General features: G+C 54.7%; 6 protein-coding genes across 6 annotated transcripts; 4 read left to right on the forward strand and 2 right to left on the reverse strand.

Annotated features, from left to right (window-relative positions):
* Window positions 1–264: 264 nt before the first annotated feature.
* Window positions 265–1,554, reverse strand: CCOS01_10832 (uncharacterized protein; the record flags this gene model as incomplete). Its single annotated transcript, XM_060458986.1, has 3 exons — window positions 265–579; window positions 681–833; window positions 916–1,554. 3 exons carry the CDS (start codon window positions 1,552–1,554, stop codon window positions 265–267), a joined length of 1,107 nt encoding a protein of 368 aa, XP_060310788.1.
* Window positions 1,555–3,195: 1,641 nt separating this feature from the next.
* On the forward strand, window positions 3,196–5,925 carry CCOS01_10833 (beta-galactosidase; the record flags this gene model as incomplete). The annotated part of the gene is made up of 1 exon (XM_060458987.1): window positions 3,196–5,925. The coding sequence occupies one exon, from the start codon at window positions 3,196–3,198 to the stop codon at window positions 5,923–5,925; it is 2,730 nt and encodes a 909-aa protein (XP_060310789.1).
* Window positions 5,926–6,867: 942 nt separating this feature from the next.
* On the forward strand, window positions 6,868–8,165 carry CCOS01_10834 (uncharacterized protein; the record flags this gene model as incomplete). Its single annotated transcript, XM_060458988.1, has 3 exons — window positions 6,868–6,963; window positions 7,021–7,148; window positions 7,217–8,165. The coding sequence occupies 3 exons, from the start codon at window positions 6,868–6,870 to the stop codon at window positions 8,163–8,165; spliced, it is 1,173 nt and encodes a 390-aa protein (XP_060310790.1).
* A 1,041-nt stretch (window positions 8,166–9,206) lies between these two features.
* Window positions 9,207–11,605, forward strand: CCOS01_10835 (uncharacterized protein; the record flags this gene model as incomplete). The annotated part of the gene is made up of 4 exons (XM_060458989.1): window positions 9,207–9,356; window positions 9,414–9,529; window positions 9,588–9,689; window positions 9,745–11,605. The coding sequence occupies 4 exons, from the start codon at window positions 9,207–9,209 to the stop codon at window positions 11,603–11,605; spliced, it is 2,229 nt and encodes a 742-aa protein (XP_060310791.1).
* Window positions 11,606–14,164: 2,559 nt separating this feature from the next.
* Window positions 14,165–16,930, forward strand: CCOS01_10836 (uncharacterized protein; the record flags this gene model as incomplete). Its single annotated transcript, XM_060458990.1, has 1 exon — window positions 14,165–16,930. One exon carries the CDS (start codon window positions 14,165–14,167, stop codon window positions 16,928–16,930), a length of 2,766 nt encoding a protein of 921 aa, XP_060310792.1.
* A 306-nt stretch (window positions 16,931–17,236) lies between these two features.
* CCOS01_10837 (uncharacterized protein) lies at window positions 17,237–17,590 on the reverse strand (the record flags this gene model as incomplete). Its single annotated transcript, XM_060458991.1, has 1 exon — window positions 17,237–17,590. The coding sequence occupies one exon, from the start codon at window positions 17,588–17,590 to the stop codon at window positions 17,237–17,239; it is 354 nt and encodes a 117-aa protein (XP_060310793.1).
* Window positions 17,591–18,641: the final 1,051 nt, after the last annotated feature.

The following is an 18,641-nucleotide window of genomic DNA, read 5'->3' on the forward strand; positions in this document are numbered from 1 at the left end:
CAAATCCTGTAACGAAATCGTAAAGATATCGCCGATGATCATAGGGCACAGCAGAAACCAATCCAGCGTATCGGGCGTATCTCAGATATAGTGTGCTTGAGAGCACGCCATGGGTGCCAAGTGCTTCTGCCACCCAAACATAAGAGTGTTAAGCGTGACTCAACGGATTATACGAATACGAATGCGCGCTTCCAACTATAGGGGGAAAAATACTTAAATAAGAAAGCACATTCCTCCAAGTGCCCAAATAGCAAATATGAATCGTCATACTTGATATCGTGACCGCCGTCGCCTCGGGTCATGAGTCCTGTCGCGGCTCCTCTCACGGCTCCTATCACGGCTCTTGCCACGGCTTCTATCTTCATAGACTACGTGCTCCTCTGGTGTCAGAAACTTGGTCTCATAATAAGCCTTCTGAAAATACCACCACACTCGCCAGCCAATCACGATGGCGATGGTCAAGGGCAAGCTGACGGCCCAGTAGATCCAAAACTGTGGCACGACGGTGGGCTCGGCACCGCCGTCATCGCCGCTTGACGATGAAGCTTGCCAGTTGAAAAAGGACATGCTAAAAATTGTCTGTCGAGAAAACTGGTCAGCGATGCTTGGTGAATATATGCCAGCAGTGCTGGGCACCTCAAGCAAGACTAAAGGCAATCCAATGAGGCGGTAAGACTTACGGCTACAAAGGTTGGAGGAAGGAATATCATCGTCACCACTGCCATTGTCTTCATAGCTGTGCTGTCCATTCCGGCCTGCGCTGCGACTTGCCCGGCTTGTGTTGATTGCTGCATATTGAGGCTATTCCCGGCTTGGGCGATGAGATTGTAGAGCTGACGTGCGTCAAACGTTAGCGATGATGGATGACTTCACTCTTGATCCTCACTGCATCGATGTCTTTCGAAAATTCCTTACCACGTTGAATTGAAGTTCCAGCCTGGACTGCATCCTGGTTGCATATGATGAGATAGACTGCGCATCTCGCTCCAGAAGATCGATGAAGCCGCATAGCTGCAGATCTGCCTCCGGGGGCGTATGCGCCTCGCGAGGGTGAGCCTTGACATCGTCATTGACACGGCGGAGAAATTTGACGTATTCTTCGTCCCACTCGAGAGTCCCCTTCATATTGATTACATCAGTGGCCGTGGTGCTAATCCGTGCGGTCGTGTGAATCCTCGGCTTCTCGCCCAAGACCATAGCCTTCACTTCTTCCACAATGCGTTGATCCTGGACGGTTCTCCCGGAAAGCCGAGCTGTCTGGGTAACCCCGATAGCCTTTTCAATTTCCGCTGTCATGGAGCTCAGCTGCCTTCTCATGTCCTCTGCCCTGGTCAAATGCCGTCGGAGGAACAAGGTGGGGAGAAGTAGGGGATGAGACAGGAGTCTCCGTGATGACTTGAGTATCTCCTGAATAGCTTCAATGTGAGGTGCAATTGGTTTCTTGGTGAATTTTAACTTGTTGGAGAAGATGTCCCAGCCGTGAATGAAGGCAAGAGTTGTGCGGGTCGTAAAATGGTGGGACATTGCCATGCCTAGATTTCCAAGCTGGAACATCTGAGGCTGCTTTATTGTTAGGACTGGAGCAGTACGTTATCAATTGATCACTCGCATGTACTAGAAATGTTGTTACATTGCCCGTACCTAATGCCTCGAGCGAGGTTAACGACCGACCGCTCAAGTCTTTTTTGTATTTCAGATGAGCGTGTTGGGTTCCTGTGTTCCCCTCCAATATCGGTAGAGACACAGAGGGCAGCCCAATAACGTGTTCGACCGAAAGAAAAGATTTACGGCTCATAGCGAACTCCAGAGGTCGAAATCCTAAACGTTCGCATAGCAGTATACGGACTTGTGCCCTTGGACGGGACTGTCGACCTGCGGGTGAAAATTTGCCCCTTTGACGAAGCCAATCATCAACTTCGAAATCTTCCAGAGGCCCAGCAAGAATGGGCACCTCTTCAAAATCGCCTTTCGAATAGTTTCTAATCAGCATGGTATCTGCTCTTCAGCGTGGCGCAAAGAGGAAGTTGAGATCATACCGTCCTCCCACGCTTCCAAGTACGCGAGGTGTCCATCTCCTGGAGACCATTGTGACCGGTCTTTCCGCTCCAAAATCTCGCGACGCTCCGAGTCAAACATTGAAAATGACGAGAATGGGGCACTTGATGCACAGGTTAATGCAGTCTGACGTTCATCACGATTGAGGTCAGGATGGAGCCTGATGATAAACTTCAGTCGATGTTACATGTGCATGATGTGAGATTTTGGGACAGGTCTAGGTGCCCTGAATAACGTGCATAATCCCCTACTTCTGGTATCTCGTATCTGCAGAGAAACAATGTGTGCGCCCACGAAATAGATGAGACGATGCCATCACAACAACTTGATAGAATCGTATAGACTCATATGCTGTTGGCACGAGAGGGAGCTGAAGCTGCGGATAAGCGTCTAGCAATAGTCCATGTCTCTACGCATTACCGCACACTGTAAGGATGTATTGAGTGCTTAGCATTGCATGTTGCTCCACCTTAGTTTGTTGCTCCATCGAACCAACAAGGTGGGAACATAAATCCTTCCTCATATCACGCGAGGAAATGCTCTACCGGCAATATCAGCACGCAAGAATGCCATGACTCTGTCATGACCGGAAGGTGGGGGATTTAACACTGACTCCAGAGGCGATCCCCAACTCCCCATAAGCTTCTTAACTAACTTTTGCCTAGGGGATCAGCCAACTCCAAGAAATATTCCCCCTCGGCCCCCTCCTAGCGGTCACAGGCGGCCCAATGACCACATCCAAGCAGAAATTCAGGCTAAATGCATCGTGGAATTGCCGTCGATGAGCGCCCCGGACCCCTGTACCGTCGTACTACCGTGCGGAGAAACGCGGGGTGCGGAGGCCCTGGAGGCTTTTCACCCGAAATTGGACCCCATGGTTCGGTGATTCCCCATCAACAATAGTCAAGGAAAGCCGAGGGACGATGGACCGGTGCGAGGGTTTCGCGGTCTCTTCGTGGAGTCTTTTAGGAATCCGTCGCCGAATAATGGGGCGGAAATACGTCAAGGAAAAGTTTCCTAGCTTGGCCGATGGGATACAAACGTTGAAGACCACATCATGGCCCGCCATATAAGACTCCAAGGTAAGGCGCGTCATGGTCGTATCGTAAGGTCACAGTCACTTCAAAATCACCTCTCAAGATGATGACGACTTCACGACGGTCCTCGTTGCCGACGCGAGCCTTCGGGCTGACTCTCTTGAGCCTGCTGCTGCTCATCCTCAGCCCCGCGAATGCCCTCACCATCCAGCCGCGACAGAACTCGTCCACGCCGACCACTGGCGGACGCGAGCGCGTGAGCATCAACAAGGGATGGCGCTTCTGGCGCTCAGAGTTCAACCCGGACGGCCTCATCTACGATCAGCGCCCGGACCTCGTGAACTTGACCGACACCTTTGCGCTCAAGCCGTGGATCCTGCCGTCTGCCAACGACTTCATCAACGACCCGGCTAAGCACTACGAGCGCCCCGGTAGCGAGCCCTCGCGCAATGTCTCGTATGCATCAGCGAGCTTTGACGATGCTTCGTGGGAGAGTGTCAATCTGCCTCACGATTGGGCTATCGCAGGCCCGTTCTATACCGAGGAGAATCCCATCATTGGTGGTGGAATGGGCCGCTTGCCTGTGCATGGCGTGGGCTGGTACCGTAGATCATTGACGGTCACCCCTGAGGATGAGGGCAAGTCCATCTTCCTCGATGTGGATGGAGCCATGTCCTACGCGATGGTGTGGCTCAATGGCTACCTGATCGGTGGCTGGCCTTACCCGTACAACTCGTTCCGCCTCGATCTCACGGCGCACCTCAAGACTGGACAAGACAACGTTCTCGCCATCCGACTGGACAACCCTCCAGACTCGGCACGCTGGTACCCTGGAGGTGGCATCTACCGCAACGTGTGGTTGACAAAGGTCAGCCCGGTCCACGTCGCGCAATGGGGAACCTACATCGTCACAAAGGACGTCTCCTCCGAGTCTGCTACCGTGGACTTGGTAGTTGATGTCGAGAACAAGGGCGATTCCGACCAGGATGTCGAAGTCTCCACCGAAATCCACCTCCTCGACGCTTCGACAGACAAGCCGGGAGCCAAGGTAGCCGAGTTCTCCAGCTCATCAACCTCTGTCACGGCTGGCAGTAAAGCACAAGTCAATGGCTCAACGACCGTCACATCCCCCCTCCTCTGGGGCCCACCACCGACCCAGAAACCGAACCGCTACGTCGCCGTCACGACAGTCACCGTCGCCGGCGCCGTCGTCGATACCTACGAAACTCGCTTCGGCATCCGCACCGTAACCTACGACGCGAACCGCGGCCTCCTCGTCAACGGCGAACACGTCCTCATTCAGGGCGTGAACAACCACCACGACCTCGGCGCCATCGGCGCAGCCTTCAACACCCGTGCCGCCGAGCGCCAGCTCGAGGTCCTCGAGGAACTCGGCTGCAACGCCATTCGCATGTCTCACAACCCTCCCGCGCCCGAACTGCTCGAATTGACAGACAGTCGCGGGTTCCTGGTCATGGATGAGGTGTTTGACTCGTGGTACCGCAACAAGACGGCAAATGACTTCCACCTCATCTTCGAGGACTGGCACGAGGCAGACCTGCGCGCAATGATGCGCCGCGATCGCAACCACGCCTCCGTCATCATGTGGAGTTTCGGCAACGAGGTTTCGGAGCAGCAGATTGGCGAGCCTGGCACCGTCCCCGCGCTCGAGCTGCACGGCATCGTGGGCGAGGAAGATCCCACCCGGCCCTCGACAGCGTCGATGAACTTTGCCAAGCCAAACATGTCCTTCCCTACCGCCATGGACGTCCTCAGCTTAAACTACCAGGGCGAAGGCATCCGCGACACACCAAACTACTCCTTCCTCCCAGGCGTGAGAACACACCCCTTGTACGCCGACTTCCACGAGGCCTTCCCGGACAAGATGATCCTCAGCAGCGAGACGGCCTCGGCGCTGAGCACGCGCGGGACCTACATGTTCCCCGTCACGGGCGACACGGGCGCCCCCGTCAACGACACCTCTGGAGGCAACTCCACCTCGCAGCAGGTCAGCGCGTACGAGCTCTATTCTGCCAACTTTGGTTCCTCGCCCGACAAGGTCTTCAAGGCGCAGGACACGCACCCCTTCGTCGCGGGCGAGTTCGTCTGGACGGGCTGGGATTACCTCGGCGAGCCGACGCCTTACTACACGGCGCGCAGTTCCTACTCGGGCATCATCGATCTCGCGGGCTTCAAGAAGGACCGCTTCTTCCTGTATCAGGCGCGCTGGAGGCCTGATGTCAAGTTTGCGCATGTGCTGCCGCACTGGAACTGGCCTGAGGACCGCGTCGGCGAGGTCACCCCCGTGCATGTTTTCACGTCGGCGGACGAGGCCGAGTTGTTTGTAAACGGGGTCTCGCAGGGTAGGCAGACGCGCGCGGAGCTGACGTACCGGTTCCGATGGGACGATGTCGTGTATGAGCCCGGTGAGATCCGGGTCGCGACGTATAAAGACGGCGCGGAGTGGGCCGAGACGACGGTGCGAACGGTCGGGGCGTCGGCGAAGCTTCGCGGGTCTGCGGACCGTACGACGATCAAGGCCGACGGCGTGGACTTGTCGTTTGTTACTGTCGAGGTGTTGGATGCGAATGGCGATGTGGTGAGGTTCGCGGACGACGAGATTACCTTTTCCGTGAGCGGACCTGGTGAGATTGTTGCGACTGACAACGGTGACCCGGCGGACTTGGTTGCGTTCCCGTCGTTGGTCCGCAAGGCGTACAGCGGTCTTGTGTTGGCTATTGTGAGGTCTGAGGAGGGTGTTGCTGGAGATATCACCGTCACGGCTTCCGGTGCGGGTCTTGAGGGGGTTGAGGTTGTTGTGAAGACACAGTGAAGATGTTCAAGTTTGGTGTACATAAAGGTCTAATACCAGACTAAGTGAAGGGAATCTCATTCAAAGAACGTTAAGAAGCCGCACGGCCTCAGAGACATTCAATCAGTGATCATCGTGTACCGAGAATTTGGTAGGTTGCACTCGCACTCGCTGATGAATTAATTGCCTTGCTCGGGGCGTTGGGCCTGGGAAGAGCCAAATAAATGGGCTGTAAAGGTTAACAGAGTGAGCAGACGCATGACAGGGGCTGCCATAGAACGCATACAAGTGTAATTAACTACCTAATTTAGGTCGTGCACAAACGGGATGAACTATGGCTTCGAGTCAGGAGTCTCTCGGATCAGCCCCCCAACTAACGTCAGGCGGTTGACCAGCAGAGGTAGGGCTGAAGAAGGACATGAAGATGGGAATCGAAGATACGGAGCAGGTAAAGACTCTAACAAGTGTCTCGTTGTATTCGGCTCAGCTGCCGATCTTCTCGTACTTTCAGCACACCTCGGCCTCTACAATACGGATACAATAGGTCAACTGCTAGCAGCCACGCCGCCCCGTTCAACGGCGCCGGGGAACTAGATTAACGGCGGAAGGCGGAGCAACACGACCAAATGAACGAAAATAGCAGCAGGTCGCCCCACGGCGAGCGGGTTGTTGACTTGTCCGGCACAGAGATGGGCGTGGGACGGGTTGACAACTTGATTGTGGAGGGAAACCCGGCATTGTCGAGATTGACCTTCCCCACTGAGACTCCCTGCAGCATCCGCCCTTTACGAGGTTGCATATGATCGCCATAATGCAGGACGATGGGCACATTAAGTAAATAAGCTCTACTGTTAAAGATGGCATGCCCATCCCGCCGGCCCGTTCGTCTGATCTGTTGATCCTCTTTCTCGCTATACATCCTGTCATTCGTTTGGGAACGTCAGTTGTGAGATCATTAATACCATGTCGCCCGTCACTCGTTTGTTCTCGGCGGCGGCGGTCGCGTCAGTTGCCACTGCGGCTGTGCTTGATCTGGGCATTATTGTCGACAATGGCTACGTGAGTTCCATATACAGCTTTTGATAACGAGAATACGTAGTAACACATGCATCATAGAAAGTTGTCGAGTTCGGCATCGGAACGCCAGCCAAGACATTCCGTCTCCTCTTCGATACGGGAAGCTCCTCTTCGTGGGCGACCGACAGCCAGTGCCTCGCCAAGGGAAACTGCAACAACGGTAGCGGGTGCGTCTTTCGAACCAAATCTCCTGGGCAAGATCATCCTTCAGGTTCACTAATACATAGAATGGCAGATACGATCGGACGGGCTACAGCATCAACGCCTCAACCAGCGGCCACTACACGGGCGAAAGCGCCGTGATCCCCTACCTCGGAGGCGACGTCGCCGGCCCCACGGTCGCCGAGAAATGGACTGTCGGCAACTTCACCTGGGACCAGTCCTTCATCGCCGCAAACGAGAGCAACTGGGCGGCGCTGGCCGCCGACGGCTTCATGGGCCTCGGCTTCAGCTCCATCATCGACGGCGGTGCCAACACCGTCGTCGAGACCCTCATGGCTGAGAACCGCCTCGACGCGGCAAAGTTTGGAATCTACTACGGCACCGAGGCTAAGAACACGAGCGGCGTGCCCGGCGATGGCGTCCTGACGATCGGCGGCTCTCGCGAGGATGAGTACGTCGAGGGCGACCTCGTCACGATCCCTATCACCCGCGTGGACGGCACCTACGATGTCTGGCGGTCTACGATCCTCAAGGTCAACGGCACTCGGACGACGAGCAACGGCAGCGTCATCGAGACGGAGACGGATTTCGACCAGGCGCGCGTCGTCTTCGACACGGGCGCGGGGTCCATTACCCTCCCGACGAAGCAGAACCTGGCCGTGTACGAGTCCATCGGGATGAACTACACGAAGATTCTCAAGGGCGAGCACATCCCGCTCTGCAGCGAGTTCAACTCGTCGTGGTCGTTCAAGTTTACTTTCGGTGACTACCGGTACCCGCAGACGATTGAGATCCCGGGCGATCAGCTGGCGCGACCAGGGTTTGCGTACCGGGATGACGCGTGCTGGCCTCCGTTTGAGGATGGCGCGCAGTCTGGGTTCGTGTTGATTGGGACGCCGTTGTTGAGGAACTTTTATACCGTGTGGGATTATGGCTCTGCGGCGAACGAGACGGTCATTGGGAAGTTTGATCCGACGTTATCGTTTGGGTACTTGAAGAACAAGACCGCGGCAGCGAAGTGAGGGATGGTGGTTGTGGGACGGCAGTGATGGGGGGTTCAGATTGTAGGGTGGATCATATCAGAACCAGATTTTTGGAACACATCAAATGCAAAAGATTCCATGCGAGCAAATCTTGGAAATCCTTCAACTTGACAGACCGGGGGTTCATGCATCGATGCGATCGTAAGCTGAAGATCTTGGATCGCACGTGGAGGAGGGTCAGCCAATCCCACCTGGGGGTCACCCAGTTCTACAGATCTGCATCGGGCTTGTCTATTTGACTTTTGATGTGACGTGCGGCGCCTTGCAGAAGATGGCAGGTGAGTATCTATCACAGGGTTTTGATTTGACAGTGAAGGTATCGACATGGACTGGGATGGATGGGTTGATGTGGGTGAGGAAGGGCCCAGACCCAAACTGAGAGGGCGATGTGAGTGAGTCAACTGTGAGTGAGTGGCTGAGAGACAGAGAGAGAGAGATAGAGAGAGGCACAGAGTGTAGGTGAGTGTGTGAGTGAGCTGTGAGTGAAGAGTGAGATGAGAGGCCCCGACGCCAAAAGTTCGAGGTGCGGCAACATGACGTCGTCGGTGACGTCTTGGCCGAAGTTGCGCCATGTGCCATTGGCTCACAGCAGCGACGCACTCGCCACGCGCCCACGCAACTTTCGCAGCTTCACAGCGGAGAAGGTGTGGCTGGGAAAAACCTGGAACAAATTGAACTGAGGGAAGGCAGTTGCACATGCACGAACCGCTCAGTCAATCGTCACTGCTCTGCATGGAGTGTCTGGTTGGTTCATTCATCTGCTTTGGTGGTGTAAGAGAGGAAGAGAAATGTAGAAGGAGGGATGGAGGGGGAGGGAAGATGCGGGATATTACTCTCACGAGCACCGGCCGTCCTTTCTTGGCTGCCACGAATGTGTTCTCCTTCATGATGCCCTTTACCTACGAAATACCTAGCATTATTCTACCCTCTTTCTGTCAGATTTTACCTATTCGAAATACCTAATTCTTTCCTGAGTCCCTATCACCGTATCTAGAGAAGGGAGCACATCATCAGACCATCATGCCTCGGACACTGCTTCTGTGTTTCATCCATGGCTTCAAAGTGAGTAGTCAACAACAACAGCAAGCCATCGATGCGCCGGCACAGCAAGCAGCTAACAAGTACAAATTTCACAAGGGGAACGAAGACACATTTCATGATTTTCCAGATGTGAGACTCCTTCGGCACCACGCGCCCATTTCTTCTATACTGATGCTTGCGATGTAGGACCTGAAGCGATCAGTCACCAAGCAACTCCCAGACCATCGCGTCGAGTCCATCGTGTACCCTCAGTATGAGACCAAAGGCGAGCTGGCGCAGGCCACCGAAGCGTTTCTCGCATGGTCAGTCTACTTACCACTCGTAGTAGTCATTACCCTGAAGCATGCTAACACCATGTAGGCTGAAGGAGAGGGTCATGGATGTAAGAAAGGCCAGCGTCGAGAAACCTTGGCCACCCAAGGACAGAGAAGTCGGCGTCGTTCTCGTCGCTCATTCTATGGGGTAGGCAGTCTCGCAAATCTGCACGCTCAAGTGATCCAAGCCTAACACACCTTAGAGGATTCGTCGCCGCAGATTCGCTCTTCCTAGCCATCAACGAGCGGGCGCAGTCTAATCCATCCGAAGATGATCCAATCTTCCCCCTCATCCAGGGCATCCTCACCTTCGACACCCCCTACAACGGCCTCGCCCGCTCCATGTTCGTCTATGGCGGCTTCTCAAACTACCAAAAAGTCAGCAGCGTCTTTAACGTCATGACGGCTCTCTCGGCCGCCGCACCCTCCACCCTCGCCCGCCTAGGAACCCGCCGCGCCGCAACTTCTGCCGTGACGACTACGGCCACCCGAAACCCAGGTTGGAAGACATGGCAGCTCGTCGCCGTGAGAACAGGCACTGTGGGCGCCATCGCTGCCGGCGGCGTCGCCGCCTATGTCAACCGCGAGGCCATCATGAAGAGCCTCAAGGGCCTCAACAAGAACTCCGTCAAGGAAGGGTACCAGCAGAGCGTCGATGCTCTCGGCCAGGGGCTGGCGTATATCAACCGCGGCAACGTCGGCCAATCCTTTGCCTGGCTCTCGGACCACTTCACTTTCGTTGGCGCGCTCATGAAGCAGAAAGAACTCAACCGCCGCCTCGAGCGGATGGGTGCGCTCAAGGGTGTCGGCATTCACGACTTTTATGCGTCGCTGGGCGAGAACGGGTACTGGCAGGGTGGCTACTTTGTCCCCGAGCGGACGTTCTGCGCCGTACCGGAGGAGAGTCATCCTGCTTCATCGCTCTTCTCGCGACAGGTTCTGCCAGAGGTTGACGACGAGGTGGCTGCGCATATGGCCATGTTCCAGCCTGCGAAGCACAAGGGGTACGAGAAGATGACGGAGAATGCGGCCGACTTGGTGATTGAGTGGTTCAAGAGCGAGGAGCCTGTTGTCGATGATGCCAAGTTCCGCGAGACGCCGCCCGAGGAGGTTGCGGAGGATGCCGAGGTTGAGGAAACATTGGAGAAAGCTATTTCGAACACCGAAGCACCAGCAGAAAACTCGGACGACAAGATTGACGAAAAGTTCAACGAGAAGGAAGCGTCAAAGTCGACGGATGATGGAATACCCGACGAGTCACCGATTGACATCGCCGCCGCTGCTTCGCTCGTGCCACTCCCCGCCGACGGCGAGGGAGATTTGGTGGGCGATATCAACCCGGAGAACATGACTAACGAGGAGAAGCGGACGTACATGCAGCATCTCTTCCGCATCGCGCAGTCAACAGGTACAGGCGTCAAGGGATGGCTTCCTGGTATGCCCAGTATGCCAGGTATGCCCAATATGCCCAACATGCCCAACATGCCGAATATGCCCAAGGTTCCCACCTCGGTCTCATCCTTGGGCCAGGCATCGCTGCCGAGTGTCAACATTTTCAGAAAGGCAACGCCCTCGCAAGTGCCGGCCGACGGGGAGAAGCCAGAGACCGAGAAGGCGAACGATGCCATCGGGGATGTCGCCAAGACGGGAGATGTTGCAAAGCCAGAGACGGCCGTCGCCGACAACAAGAAGGAAGATCAAGAGACTGCAAGTGACGCTGTCGGCAACGAGACTGCTCAAGCGGCAGCGGCTGCTGGCCAACTCGAGTCTCAACCTGCCGAGCCCGCCGCTGACGACAGCAAGAAGAAGGGCTGGTCGCTGCCAAGCGTAAATATCTTCAGAAAGTCGGCGTCGTCCCAGGCGCCGGCTGCTGATTCGAAAGAGACTGTTAAGAACGATAGCGACAAGAAGCCTGAAGCGGAGGTCGCTGGTGATGGACAGGTTGAGGGTCGGTCGGCCACAGAAGCTGAGGCAGCTGGCAGCGAGGTCGCACGAGCAGCGGCTGCGACCGGCCAGCTGGAGATGGCCGATGGCGGCGATGATGCAAAGAAGACGACGGCATGAGGCTGAGAGACGTGAGAATCACAGGGATCTGTCATGTTTGAAAAACTACGAGCGCGGATTGATTGCATCGGAACCTTAGTACCTAGTTAGTTGAATCAGCAATATGAAAATAATAGCTAAAAGATTACCCTTTTCTTCAATGGTGAGCATCCGGTGTGGCACGGAAGTGGCTTGTCGGGCCTTGACTCCAACAAAAACTGTCAAAAGCCTAAATCGCGGGTGGCTGAACTTTGAAAGGAATTTGCTCAATGACATCTGGAATTGCTCCAAAAACATCAAAAATGACAGAATTGGCATCGTGAAATGAATTGCGTCGTAAAGCAAAAGGAAATGATTTCGCCCGGACTTGAACCGGAGACCTTCAGTGTGTTAGACTGACGTGATAACCAACTACACCACGAAACCGAGGTTGTTGACATTCTATAGCGTTAAAGCTTGTATTGAAGGTAGCAAGCTGAAAGCCAGCGGGGAATCAAGTTTCTCCCTCGATAACGCGCTTTTCAAATCTCTGACTTTGCTATAAATCACTTTTAGGTTTAAGGTCTCTATACTTGTCGACATGTCGTTTGCGGAACTAACGCAGCTATGACTTTAGCTATGCCTATTCATTTTGGTACCCAATACCACCCGTTGACTTTTGTCCTGGGTATACAACGTCGTGGACAACGGACCAGAGTCTATTCAGGGGAGAATGCAATGCATATGAATAATGCGGGAGATTGGAGAATTTTTGATAATCGACCATCGGATAGGTCTCGTAGTTCTCACCTGGGCTCAAGCTTCTTGCACATGTGCCTCGAAGACCTCGTTTCTCGGTCCAATATCCCGGCTAGATCTACCTTTCTTCACCTCAAGCAAAACATGTGGTAGGTTATAATCGTCTTGATAGATTTGATGTACAACTTCAAGGCGCATGTAAACCTCGAAGATCAGCCGCGATTCGCCTCGCTCCTGTGTGATCAGGCCAGCTCCGAGCGGTCCGCCGTATTTAAATCACTGTCCATGGGTCTAGGGTATAGAGACGCGATTTCTTATCATCGTATCCTTGCCTTACACTGCAAAGATTAAGGTGTCATCCCGAAAGCCGAAGGCGCGGCATGGGCGGGCGGGTCAAACCGATCGTGACGGCAGTGCATGGTTAGTTGGCTACATGCAGCGAGTCTTGGTGGCCGGGCTTCGGTGAACATGAATTAATGACAATGAAACAGCTATCATTGATCTTGAAGCTGTCTTCGAATATCAACAACATGGTTCTACATGTCGTGATTTGACTTAAACCGCCTGTGCTGCGACCGATGTAGCAGAGGCCGTGGAGGAGGCATGTGATGGAGATGAGGTGATGAACTTCTTTCACAGCTGCAGAACCTGATCACCTCTTCGAAATTGAACATTTCGTCTTTGATAAGAAGTGGTCTCAAGAGATGGATCTGACGAGCTAGATATAAGCCTACGTCACGAAACTTCGTGCAGCCTCCGCGCAATTCATGATGATTTCGATGGCATTCCGGCCCCATGTCTCTTTCCGGCAGTCTGGTACGTTCCTGCGTCCATGTCCCTGTAACCGTCAGGTCGCGAATCTTGCTGCGGCTTGGTTAGTCATTCGTTGCTGCGAATGCGAAGGGGAATATGCTCTAGAAAACGTTGACAGCGGCCCCAATTACTCCATTCGACATGAGATGACAATATTGCGTGCTCGAGGTTGCAATAAGGCTTAATAACCTTAGCTTCCTCCCACAACGAGCCCCCCCTGCATTCATCACCTTACGAATATGCATATCCCAAAGTCTAATCTCGCTTCTTCAACCTCTTTCACCATCAAGCACCAGAAGCCGTTTACCCCGCATCCTTCTCGGCTCTTCCCCATTGGATCGCACTTGGGAATCCTTGGGCAAAAGTCTTGGAATTCTTCGGTCTCTCGGTGGAACATGTGCGGGACCTGCATCCCGGCCCAATTGCCCCGTCTGGGAGGTGACAAAGTGCCCCTGGACACCTCAAAGTTGGACCCTTTCCCCGGTTCCTTTCCTCCGCCATCGGTGCAATTGCACCGAAGTTGAGAGCTTCCCCTTCCATTTTGCAGCTCTTTGAAGCTAGATCGGCACAGAGCTTCATATGGCTCTTTTATTCTCTTGCAGGTATGACGCTCCGCGACCCAAGTCAAGAGAAAGAGGGGACTCCCTTGGCCTCATCTAACCTGCAGATCTAGCGGCCACCAGCAGCGTAGCATCCCCCTCGATTGCGGGCGACTCCCCGAGAAAGATGGAGCGAACGGATGGCATCATGCGCGCTGAGATCGCGTCGGGCCAAGTCTGAAGGCATTCATCCGTCCACTCCCACGACTCAAGATCATCGCGTCGGATGATGCCATCCACAGGCTTGTGCTGCGAGCCAAGACTCGGCGGATCGCGCGGTCGACTTGATGAGAATTGCTTTCGCTTTCCGTTGCACCGAAGATGTCTTGGGCTCTTATTAGAGCATCACCGTCGCCGCCTTTCTTTTCGCAGTTGTTGTAAAGGTGCACGGTCAGACGTCTTGAGTTCCTCACTCTTTGTTCTTCCAAGAATGTCTCGGCTCGCTCTTGGTCTCGTTGCCCTCGCCGGCCTCATGGGCCCGGCCAGCGCGCAACGCTTCGACAACAGCACCAGCGATAGCGCCACCGTCAAATGGCTCGGCAGCACTCCCTCTTACACCGCCGGTACGACATTCGGCCTGCCCTGGGCCCGCAGCAAGTACTTCCCCAACTCGACCGAGTTCTCCCTCTCAGGCGGCGGTTTGCTGCAGACCTGGGTGACGGCATACTGGTCTGACGGCTCCATCAAATGGACCGGCCACGCGATCCCCGAATCCGACACGATCCTGGACGAGTACACAGTCAGCGCATCTTCGTCGTCCAACTCGACGACGCGCTTCTCTCGTGCCAGACGGCAGCAGTCTAGCGGCCTGACCGTCACCGACTCATCTGATGCCGTTAGTGTCGATACTGGCAAGCTTGCCATCACGTTCCCCAAATCGGGTAATGTCGTCGTTGGCGAGATTAAGACTGCATCTGGCAAGACTATCGGCCAGAACGGAAAGCTGGTGCTGCACTCTCAGTCCGGCGTGGAGGACCAGGCGGAGTTGAAGGGCCAATCTGCCATAAACTACTTCAACTTCGAGAGCAACATCGAAGAGGTCACTGTCAGCAAGGACAACACTGCTCGTGCCCTCGTCACCGTCCGTGGGAGGCACTCCGGCGACGGTAGCCACGAAGACTGGCTTCCCTTCATCCTTCGCTTTTACCTCTACCACAACTCCGAGGCCGTTCGCATCGTACACACTGTCATCTACGATGGCAACGCCGAGGAAGACTTCATCTCTGGACTTGGCATCCGCTTCGAGGTTCCCCTCGAGGGCGAGGAACAGTACAACCGTCACGTCAGAATCTCCGGCATCGACGGAGGTCTCCTGAGTGAAGCCGTGCAGGGCATCACCGGTCTCCGCAGAGACCCCGGCGTCGACATCCGCAACGATCAATTCGAGGGCGTGGAGCTCGCCGATCCTGCTACATGGGACCAGAGAGTCACAACCAGACTCAAGTGGATCCCTACTTGGAGCGACTTCAGCTTGACCCAGCTCTCTCCTGATGGCTTCACGTTGAAGAAGCGCACCAAGGCTGGTCAGAGTTGGGTCAACATCCCCGGCGGCACTCGCTCGGGCGGTCTGGCGTACCTCGGCGGTGCCACCAAGGGTGGTCTCGCCGTTGGCCTGCGCAACTTCTGGAAGCGTTACCCGACCGGCATCGACATCACCAACGCCGCCACGGACAAGGGTGAGATTACAATCTGGATCTACAGCCCCTCGGCACCCGCTCTGGATATCCGCCCCTACCACGACGGTCTCGGCCAGGAGACCTACGCAGAGCAGCTCGATGCTCTCGAAATCACGTACGAAGACTACGAGCCCGGCTTCAACAACCCTTACGGCGTCGCCCGAACCAACGAAATCTTCCTCTACGGCTTCGACCAGACCCCCAACCGTACGCTCCTCGCCGACTTGACCGACCACACCAACAACCCTCCCGTCCTCTTCGGCGAACCCGAATATCTCGCCGAAACCAAGGCTATTGGTAACTACTGGGCACCTCCGGCCGAGTCACCCTCAGGCCTCGCCGCCGACATCGAGAAGCACCTCGACTTTCTCTTCAAATTCTACGAAGGTCAGGTCGAGCAGCGCAAGTGGTACGGCTTCTGGGACCACGGCGACTTCATCCACGCCTACGACACGGACAGGCACCAGTGGCGCTATGATATCGGCGGCTACGCCTGGGATAACTCGGAGCTCTCCCCCGACCTCTTCTTCTGGAACTACTTCCTCCGTACCGGTCGCGAAGACGTCTTCCGCTTCGCCGAGGCCCAAGTTCGCCACACGGGCGAAGTCGATGTCTACCATCTCGGAAAGTACAAGGGTCTTGGAACCCGCCACGGCGTTCAGCACTGGGGCGATAGCGCCAAGCAGGCACGTATCTCGACGCCGCAGTACCGCAAGGTCTTCTTCTTCGTCACGGGCGGCGACGAGCGCACCGGCGAGCTGATCGAGGAAATCCTCGACACGGACAAGACCTACGGTGTCCTCGACCCCAACCGCAAGGTCCGCACCGACGGCTGGGTCCCGACTCCCAACTCCTCTGTCGCCGTTGGTCTTGGCACGGATTGGTCCTCGCTTGCTGCCTCATGGCTTCTTGAGTGGGAGCGCCGCGGCTCCCGCTGGGAAGAGGCTCGCACGAAGCTCACCAACACCGCCGCCAGCATCGCCAAGCTCAAGAACGGCTTCGTCACAGGCTCTGGCCTCTACAACCTCGCCGACGGCACCCTCGGACCCCCGCCCGCGGACCCCAACAACAACGGCACCGTCGCCGTGTCCCATCTGTCTGCCGTCTTCGGACTCATGGAAGTCGTCGCCGAGTTCATTGAGCATGCTGGCGACGATGTCCCTGCAGGTTTCGAACAGGCGTGGTACGACTACAGCTACTACTACAGTGCCAGCGCCGCCGAGCAGACGGCGCGGTACGGCAAGGGATTCGGTAACACGAGTCTCAAGCAGGGTCACTCTCGTCTCACTGCGTACGCTGCCCACCGCACGAACAACGCGACTCTCGCGGCTCGTGCTTGGAATGAGTTCTTCAACACCGATGGGTTAAAACAAACTGCTCCTTGGAGTACTGTGCACTTTAACGGCAGTGATGTGTTGGCGCCTATCGATGAGGCATCGTGGATTTCTACGAACGATGCTGCCTTATATGGGCTGGCAGCCATTATCGACTTGGCTCTTGTCGGCGAATACCTTCAGTGAAGTATTTGAGACGTCTATTCCCATCGCTCGGGACATTCTTCTTAGTATAATTCTTCGGGCACTCAGACGTTGCCCAACACTGTAACTACAAGCAACGAACTACATGTATCTATTCGCAACTTTTCGTGTATATATTCTTTTTCGTTCTGGCAAACTTGACCTCAAGATATTGCATGTAATCAGGGTGCCGTGTGCCGCCTAGCGACCAGTGTGTCCGGTCGCTTAAATGTGAATGTCTGAATCATTGTGACCGAGTTCCAACATTTCGCCATTGGACTTGTACAAGAATTGCCACCCAAAACAACATCACCTGTTTAGTCCGGCGGTACTGAATTCCATTTTGGCCATATTATAAGATAAACGAAGAAATGCTTCCACTTGTCGGCCCAGGGGGACTCCTCGTATGACAAGAAAAAGCGTTGAGCTTGCAGCGTTCCAGCCGCAAAGGGGGAGAAGCAGTAGATTCACCCAGAGCAGTGTCAACCTGAGCATAATTCTTGCGAAGTTGAACAGCCCAATGGTGTGTCTGTTGGAACTAAATTGATGATGATGATAATGCTCATTTCTCGAGGCTGGCTGTACTCTCTCAGAGACGGCAACCAGTGTGGCCTCGCTGTCCATTGTTTCTCTGGTATCTAGTGATGGCACGATCACAGACATGCTCTCGTGGTCCATCGTGCGAAAGAGTGGGCTGGCTACTTCAGTTTCGATACTCAACCTTGAAACCGTCAGGGTAAGTAATGTACGATGCCAACATCGGGATGAATCTACGCGTACATGTGGCTCCCTCAACTGTTAGTTGGTGAGGCGTTCAAGTCGACGAAAAATAGCTGGAAGGATAGGCCAGGCCGAGCAAGAGTTGTGAGTGGATCTAGCTGGAGTTGAGGTAGGTTCTTGGATCCCAAACTGTCGTGATGTTCATTCAGGTTGTTTCGTGTGGCTATTGGATGTTGCCGTCACCTGTTCTGGAATGGGTCGACAAGAAAGAAGGCAGCATTCTATCCTTAAATCCTCGATACAAGCCGCCCGGTGAACCAATCACCCGGAACCCCTGGAGATCGGTTTTCCGAACATAAAACATGCCAGGGATAATGAGCAACAGGTGACGGGCCATAGTACCTAGATGCAGCTCGTTGAAAGTGGCACAGCGTCGGGAAAGAGTCTCACATATGACATGGATTGCGCCTGTCGATCAAGATAAGTCCTGTTTCGGGGGCTTCACGTGTGACAAATCGATCACTTCTGGACTGATGTAGCACAACGAAAACCAGCTGGTTTAGTTATCATCACATGGGCAAGCTTGGTCACGAGGGTCATTTGGTAATCAGCCGATGACAGACCAAGACACTCTCGCTCCCAAGTACATACTAACAATTTTGTCATCTACAAACTCTGTAGACAACTACATTCCAATACTTCATTGAAAACTGATGCTCCGTATTTCAAATGATTGGTACTGCTTTGGGGCTTCAAGCTGTTGACAAAAGGAGAGTGATCTTGGGGCGTTTTGTGATTCTTGGAGCGCTGCGCCACTCAGGACAGAAGGTCTCATTGCTGGCCATTGGGGGGCGTCAGCATGTGGCTCAAGATTGTGTATTTTTGGAGCATGCTTTGGGTGCTCAAAATCTGCCACATTCACGATTGGCACGTTGACAGACCAAGTCAGGCAGTCATGCTTAGATTGAAAGCTTTCAGGAAAGACTGCAGCTAC

This window comes from Colletotrichum costaricense (assembly GCF_030867565.1).
Source record: "Colletotrichum costaricense strain IMI 309622 chromosome Unknown Scaffold_11.1, whole genome shotgun sequence".
Lineage (NCBI taxonomy): Eukaryota > Fungi > Ascomycota > Sordariomycetes > Glomerellales > Glomerellaceae > Colletotrichum > Colletotrichum costaricense.